The 7,816-nt window shown below is 35.4% G+C and overlaps 1 protein-coding gene across 3 annotated transcripts; it reads left to right on the plus strand.

The window, feature by feature from the left end:
* The first annotated feature begins 316 nt into the window (after positions 1-316).
* LOC143240947 (uncharacterized) lies at positions 317-6,788 on the plus strand. Of its 3 annotated transcripts, none has more exons than XM_076484236.1 (2): positions 317-454; positions 3,492-3,979. In XM_076484236.1, exon 2 carries the CDS (start codon positions 3,518-3,520, stop codon positions 3,869-3,871), a length of 354 nt encoding a protein of 117 aa, XP_076340351.1. In that variant the 5' UTR covers positions 317-454; positions 3,492-3,517; the 3' UTR covers positions 3,872-3,979. The 3 variants fall into 3 exon arrangements, with proteins under 3 accessions (XP_076340351.1, XP_076340352.1, XP_076340350.1); XM_076484237.1 differs by lacking the exon at positions 317-454 and adding an exon at positions 1,105-1,234; XM_076484235.1 differs by lacking the exon at positions 317-454 and adding an exon at positions 3,003-3,277 and having other exon boundaries at positions 3,492-6,788.
* The last annotated feature ends 1,028 nt before the right edge of the window (positions 6,789-7,816 follow it).

Raw genomic sequence — 7,816 nt, forward strand, 5'->3', positions numbered from 1 at the left:
ATTACCACTCTTATCCTGCTTGATATGTGGTGCAGGGTTATTTTAGTTTGTCAAAAGGAAGCAAAAACAACCCTTAGCACATGACGTACTTTGTCCGAAAGATGAGAAGGTAAAAACCCGACGTCGAGTTCTATTTCATCCGAAAACACACGTGTTATTTGTGTTTTTTTTACATTTTATATTAATGAGATTTTCATGTGACTAAAAATGCACTTGTGACAGCTTTCAGCGCCCGGGGACAAAGTCAGTTTTCGCGGCCCCTCGTGACAAAATGTAAGCCATAAGGGAGTCCGTCATGCTTTCCTAGAAATTTAGGAGTTTTAGAACATGAAAACTTGTATTTCGTGGCGTATTTTTAGTGTATGAAGGAGAGAAAGAAAGTGAAATAATTGAGACATCAATGGTACTTTGAAGATACTGAATAACAGAGAAGGACAGAATCAGAAACAAGAATGTATGTGAAAGATTAATACAGTATTATTTTATACTAAAATAATAGTCAAATATAACATTGCGAAAACGTAAAACATTACTTTGGATATAGTAACCTGAAGAGTTAACATAAAGAGTAGGAAATAGTTTGATATAATGCTTTGGATGTAATTATGTAACTTCAAAGAGAAATTCTTCTTGCCTTTGCTGCTGCTAATTTATCGATTAGTACCTCAAACTTTATGCTGTCGGTAATCTCTCGCTCCACAGTTAGCAAAGCCAAGGCTGACAGTCATTCTGCTGACAATCTCATGGCACTGAGACCAGCTTTGTCCGGTGAAGTATCCGTGTAATGCACGTGCTGATTACTGATTTACAGCATAAAATGTTACATAACAACGTTGATTATTCACTATGAAATGACTGCATTTTAACGTATTCATAACGTTTAGATAACGTAATAGAAAAATGTGACCAATTACGACGTTGTGGCAACGTTACATAGCAACGTCCATTGTTCGTCAGGAAGTGACGTTGCAATCTGATGTTTTCGCAACGTTTAGACAGCGTTATGGTATAACGTGACCAACTCACAACCAAGTTGTGGCAACACATGACGTTGCAACTCCCATATATGGGACACACACTGGGCATTAATTGGTAAAGAGGGGAAAACATTTCATTCTGAAATTCATTCCTAATTATGTAACATCAATTTGGCGCCCCCAATGCTGCGCCCAGGGACAGATGTTCCCTCCCCCCTAGCTACGCCACTGGACAGTATGGTATATTTTACTTAAAGGTGAGGTACGTTTAGTATTACTTCATAGTATTCTTCACACTATACAGTATAAATAATGAAGCTTTGCTATAGTGTCATATAAAAACGAAAATTACCGGTCATTGACCCACTTGCGTTAACTGCGAAAAAGAAAATATCAAATGGCTTCGAACAGTGGCGGGTTTAAGGTTGTGTGAGCCCAGGGTTTAATAATTTTTGTGGGCCCTACATCCCACGTAATTTTACATAGAATAAGATTATCAATGGACTTCCATTAAGATCACGGGCCCTGGGGCTGAGTCCCCTCCAGCCTCTATCTAAATACGCCACTGGCTTTGGATAAAACACTTTAAATTTTTTATCAGTGTCTAAAACATGTGTTTATAAAAGTGTTTAACGTATGCTGTTTTATGCCAATTAACAGTAAATTACATCTTTGATTTTAAATTTTGCAATCGTTCAGTTGAGACTTATGACATTCCAAACGAAAATATTATAACAGACTCATAAAATAACATCATAATACTTTTGTGGGCTATATTTTCATTACAGCGGGGGACTGTGTGATCTAATAGCCCTGCAAAGACTATAAGTTTAACGAAAGTTTACGAGCAGGTAGGGAATTGTAGGAGGCGTTACATTTGAATGTTAGGTTATTAATTAGTATAACTATAAAGGTGTTTCTTTATACTGGTTTAATTTTGGTTTTAGTTGCTGTACGAGTAGGACTTCTTTGATCTTGCGTTAGTTTATATTTGCTTCCCTACTTAGTTAGTATCTTGGTGTTTCTCTGGTTATGTTGTGTTTATTTGACTTGCAGTGTTCAAAAACGTGTGAAGGTGTTTTTTTTTTTATGTTCTTTGAATCTAGTTTTCATTTTTCTGCTTGTTTCTGCAATATAGAAGTCGTGGCAGTTGTTGCATTGTATTTTATAAATAATGTTAGTGTTGTGTTTGTCAGTGTAGTTTTTACATAGTATGGACTTTAGTTTTGCACCTGGTTTTTGTATAAATTTGGTATTTACTGGAATGTTGTGTTTTGTTGTAAGTTTTTTTTCCAAATGTTGGTTATTTTTTCGCTGAGGTCAGGAACATATGGTATGCAGCAGTATAAGGTTTTGTAGTTTGTTGTATCTTGGGATTTATTGTTGTTTGTTTGTTGTTGGTCTAGGTGTGTGCGTATAATTTTTTCCATTTTTTGAGGAAATTTGTTAATGTTGATGAAGTGGTTGTTTTATTTTGTTGATTTCATCGTTAATTTTATCAGGTGAACATAGTTTTGTGGCTGTGTTTATTTGGTTTCTTAAATTGTTTGAGCTTCTTGTAGTATGCTCCAAAAACAAGTAGAATATAAAAATATTAGAGTAATTAAGTTAAATTAATTAATCAGTTCATTGTCGATTGTTTAGCATGTTCGTCAATGATCTAACTAGTAAGTTAATCAGTGTCCCTGTTACCGATTGATTAGCGAGGAAGGTTTACAATTTATTAATTAAGTTTATTTAATAGTTAGGCCTACCAATAATCTTGGAATACACTATATAACAAAATTTTTACTTTTTCTTGTTACTGGGCAGAAAGTGTTATTTCCCAATTTCTTATGCCTAGAGTAAATGGAAAAGACCTATTTTTCTCTTCAAACTTTGTTTTTGTGACCTGGGTAATGAAATTTTCAAATTTACCCATTTTCCAGAACATTCCAGGTAGGTTCAGGTCCGAGTAGCTGGTAGAGAATTTTCTTGAACCTACGAGAATTTTCTAGAACTTTCCATAGTAATATATATATACAGGGACTCACCACTGCAGTTTAGTTCTAGCTGCCTAAGTGAACTCATAGACCTATCTGATTTTATCAGAGATGGCATCAAGAAGCTGCAAGCATTCTCCAGACACATTCTACTATGTATGTGGCCAATTTATCAAGACAAGAGCGACAAAATACTCTGTGACAGCATCTGTTAAAATGTGTGAAACCTTCAAGGCATATTTCGGCATACCTGTCGGGGGTCAATACAAACCCTGAGCACCTCATTTTACCTGCTACCATTCTAAAAAACTCTAGAAGGTAAGACGGACAATCTTTGTTTGCTTGAATAGTAAGATTTTATTTACACAAATTTTAGACCTTTTAAAATTTAAATATATCTTAATTTGTCTTTTTAATTTCCAATAGTGTAGAAAAAATATGACATAAAATATTTTGCATGAACCTCTTTACACATTAGTTGTGGATGAAATAAATTTATTCTTCATAATAACAATTTATTGTTCTTTTGCAGGATGGTACAGAGGGGAAAAGAGAGCCATGAAGTTCGCTATTCCAAGAATTTGGCGTGAACCCACTGACCACTCAAGTTTCTGCATGGTGGGCCTTTTCAAACGTCGGGCTGGCAGGAATGCATCTGTTATCATGTATCCAGATCTTCCATCGCCCCAGTGCCATGAGCTCCCTCTACCCACTCCCCCAGAGAGAAATCAGCCATCCTCAGAAGAGAGCAGCAAATCAGAAGATGAGGTAGACGTTGAAGATCCAGATTACAAGTTCATAGGTGCAGCTGGTGAGAGAAACCCATACTACCCCAACCAAAGAGATCTCAATGACTTGATCAGAGATTTTGGTCTAACGAAGTCGAATGCCGAGACTATATTTGGGGGCTGATAGATGAAAGTGACTTACATTAATGTCGCAAATCTTGATAAACTACTCACTTCTAAACATACTTGTTCATTTTTGTATAACTTTAGTATAAATACATGTAAATCTTGATTCATTTGTTGTTTTATTCAGACCTTATGTAAATGAAAATGTACAAATTTGCCTGTTTTTACATAGAAAATAGGTTAATTTCTAAATTTCATTATCCAAGTCCCAAAAGCAATGTTTGGAGGGAATAATGGCCATTTTCTGTATTTTTACAACATAAGCAATTAAAAAATAACACATACTATCCAGGAACAAAATTTGTGTTACATAGTGTTATCTATTAAAATATTGTTTGTGAAGTTGGACCGACCAGTCAACGAAGCCTGTAGTTATCGACGACATACATTAATTGGTTATCGTTAAACATACTGAATTTCACATTATTTTATCAAATAATCCAAAAGAACCCGTCTAACGATAAAAACTCATTACAACAATACGTATATTTACTGAAAAATGAAAAATATGATATTAGTAATCTGTGGCATTCGAAAGTAATGAGTCGCCTGAAACGTAAAGTGAAGTTTACGTTTACAACATTGCAACTACGGTGTTAGTTCATATATTTCTCTATGATTAGAGAAATTAAGCACAAAGCCACACATTGAGTTATCTGTAATCTGCACACCATAGGTATCGTTTGCTTGTTTGTTTTGAATTTCGAATTCTCTAATTTAGCAGTGTAAGACTAGAGGGTTGGTGTGTGTTTTTGGCGTTTTATGACGCAAAGCAACTAGGTTATCTGCGCCTAACACTATAGGTAAGGCAGCTAGTCATTGCCACCCACTCCCAACTCTTGAGCTACTCTTTAACTAACGAATAGTGGGATTGACTGTCACGTTATAACGCTTTCACAGTTTTTAGTATCAGCATATTTGGTGTAACGGGGATTCAAACCCGTGACTTTTAGGTTTTGAGTCAAGCGCCAAAACCACCTGGCCACGCCGGGCCCACGGGTATCGAAACCCGATTTCTAGCGCTGTAAGTCAGCGGACATACCACTGGGATGGGATATGTTAGTAGGTTTAACTTTAAAATATTTACCGCATTTTGTTTATTAGCAAAACTGATCATCAAAAAACTGTAAACTTGTTATAAGAGTACACAACATTGGATTAAAGATTTTTCAATGTCTTATTCTTAACAGTAATAAGAAACAATTAAACAAAGCAATAACGAATTTATTACTAAATAACTGTATGTGTATATGTGTGTGGGTAGCAACAGATTTTGTTTGACCAGGTGTTTCCATACGTACATTATGTTATAAATTCATTTTTTAAACAAATTTTATTAAACTTTTGTTTCCAAATTCTATTTGACAAAACACTGTTTGTATATTTTTGTTTGTTTGTTTACGAGATTTTTAACAGTTATTTGTTACTATGCGCGCAAGTACAGAAACTGGTTTTACAAACACCTCAATAGTATTTCCTTGTTTCTTGCCAACTAGAACCAGACAATGAAATACAACAAACAAAATAGTTTTGAAATGTTTTTGTGTAAACGCTACATTTTTGGCCTTTCATTGAGAAAGGGAGTTTCAGATTTTCTGACTATTCTACTAAATTTAACTTCTTATTGTTCCTTTAAACCTTTTTGCTACACTACAACGCAAAACGTTAAATTCACGTAATTCCCAAAACGTGGCCACCTTATGAATCAAGCTCTGCTATCTATTATCATAACAAAGTTCTCTGTCACTGATGGTTGTGGCTCGATATTCCGAATGGCTGAAATTCCTAAAATGTAACATGTAAACAGCTACACATGTACGCCTAATGTTCATTCAGGTTGTATTACGTAAGCGTTTGGATATGTATAATGTTCTGTCCGGGACATACGTCGATAACATTTGGAGGCATATATTTATAATCTACATTATTGTTACCCGACATTAAAGATTTCCAATCTTTGAGAAGAACATGACAAAAGTCTCATGATAATAATAATAACTATTATTATTATTATGTACACAACGTGAAAAAGTTGAATAACAATATGCAGTGGAGTATTTAGGTAGGGGGCTAAGCTCCAGGGCCCATGATCATAATGGAACCCATTGATAATTTTATTCTATCTAAAATTACATGGGATGTAGGGTCTACAAAAATTATTAGCCCCTGGGCCCACACAACTTAAATCTGCCACTGACAGTAAGAAGGATGAAGCAAAGTCCAGTAGTAACGGCGGTGACGTTTCGGAATATTGATATGTCTCCGCAGGAATACGTTGTGAAAGTTAGAATACAAAAGCAAAATTCCGCTTCAAGTCACGTTTTTTATTTGGGATCGTAAGTACTAAAAAAATTCAAAGTGTAAACCTCAGATAATTTCAATTTGGAATTTTGGCGAAACTGAGCTAAGCCTACATGTTTAATTTCGCGTCCAACTGTGGGAATGTTTGGCGGTGGGTAATGATGACTAGCTGCCTTCCCTCTAGTCTTACACTGCTAAATTAGGGACGGCTAACACAGATAACCCTCGAGTAGCTTTGCACGAAATTCAAAACAAAGAAACAAACTATCTGTGATTTCTTTGGAGCGTCACGCACAGACACACTTGACCGTCACGCACAGACACACTTAATAAAATATAAAACACATTGTGTGTTACATCAAGCCACGTTTTTTTCTCTCGATTTCTCGGAATAAGAGGAGTCATAAAACACAAAAATGCATTTATCCACATGGAATAGTTACGATTTTAGTAACCAGGTGCACGGGAGACGCAAGTGCAGCGAATTGTGGTATGATTTAAAGAAATTAACAAATACACCTAAATTCAGACACAGTACGAGACAATCTAGCCAAGTGCATAAATCTTACCATGAAAGTAGAAATATCGATCCAATTTTAAACTTAAATCGTTTCTGAGTTAAGATATTTTCTGTTAAATCACAAACTATAGGGTGTACTATATTGGGGGTAGTAGTAACTATAGGGTGTACTATATTGGATAGTAGTAGTAACTATAGGGTGTACTATTGGGTAGTAGTAGTAACTATAGGGTGTACTATTGGGTAGTAGTAGTAACTATAGGGTGTACTATTGAGTGTAGTAGTAGTAACTATAGGGTGTACTATTGGGTAGTAGTAGTAACTATAGGGTGTACTATTGGGTAGTAGTAGTAACTATAGGGTGTACTATTGGGTAGTAGTAGTAACTATAGGGTGTACTATTGAGTGGTAGTGGTAGTAACTATAGGGTGTACTATTGGGTAGTAGTAGTAACTATAGGATGTACTATTGGGTAGTAGTAGTAACTATAGGGTGTACTATTGGGTAGTAGTAGTAACTACAGAGTGTACTATATTGGGTAGTAGTAGTAACTATAGGGTGTACTATTGGGTAGTAGTAGTAACTATAGGGTGTACTATTGAGTGGTAGTGGTAGTAACTATTGGGTAGTAGTAGTATCTATAGGGTGTACTATTGGGTAGTAGTAGTAACTATAGGGTGTACAATTGGGTAGTAGTAGTAACTATAGGGTGTACTATTGGGTAGTAGTAGTAACTATAAGGTGTACTATTGAGTGGTAGTAGTAGTAACTATAGGTGTACTATTGAGTGGTAGTAGTAGTAACTATAAGGTGTACTATTGAGTGGTAGTAGTAGTAACTATAAGGTGTACTATTGAGTGGTAGTAGTAGTAACTATAAGGTGTACTATTGAGTGGTAGTAGTAGTAACTATAAGGTGTACTATTGAGTGGTAGTAGTAGTAATTATAGGGTGTACTATTGGGTAGTAGTAGTAGTAATTATAGGGTGTACTATTGGGTAGTAGTAGTAGTAATTATAGGGTGTACTATTGGGTAGTAGTAGTAGTAGTAACTATAGGGTGTACTATTGGGTAGTAGTAGTAACTATAGGGTGTACTATTGAGTGGTAGTGGTAGTAACTAT

This window comes from Tachypleus tridentatus, chromosome 13 (assembly GCF_004210375.1).
Source record: "Tachypleus tridentatus isolate NWPU-2018 chromosome 13, ASM421037v1, whole genome shotgun sequence".
Taxonomy (NCBI): domain Eukaryota; kingdom Metazoa; phylum Arthropoda; class Merostomata; order Xiphosura; family Limulidae; genus Tachypleus; species Tachypleus tridentatus.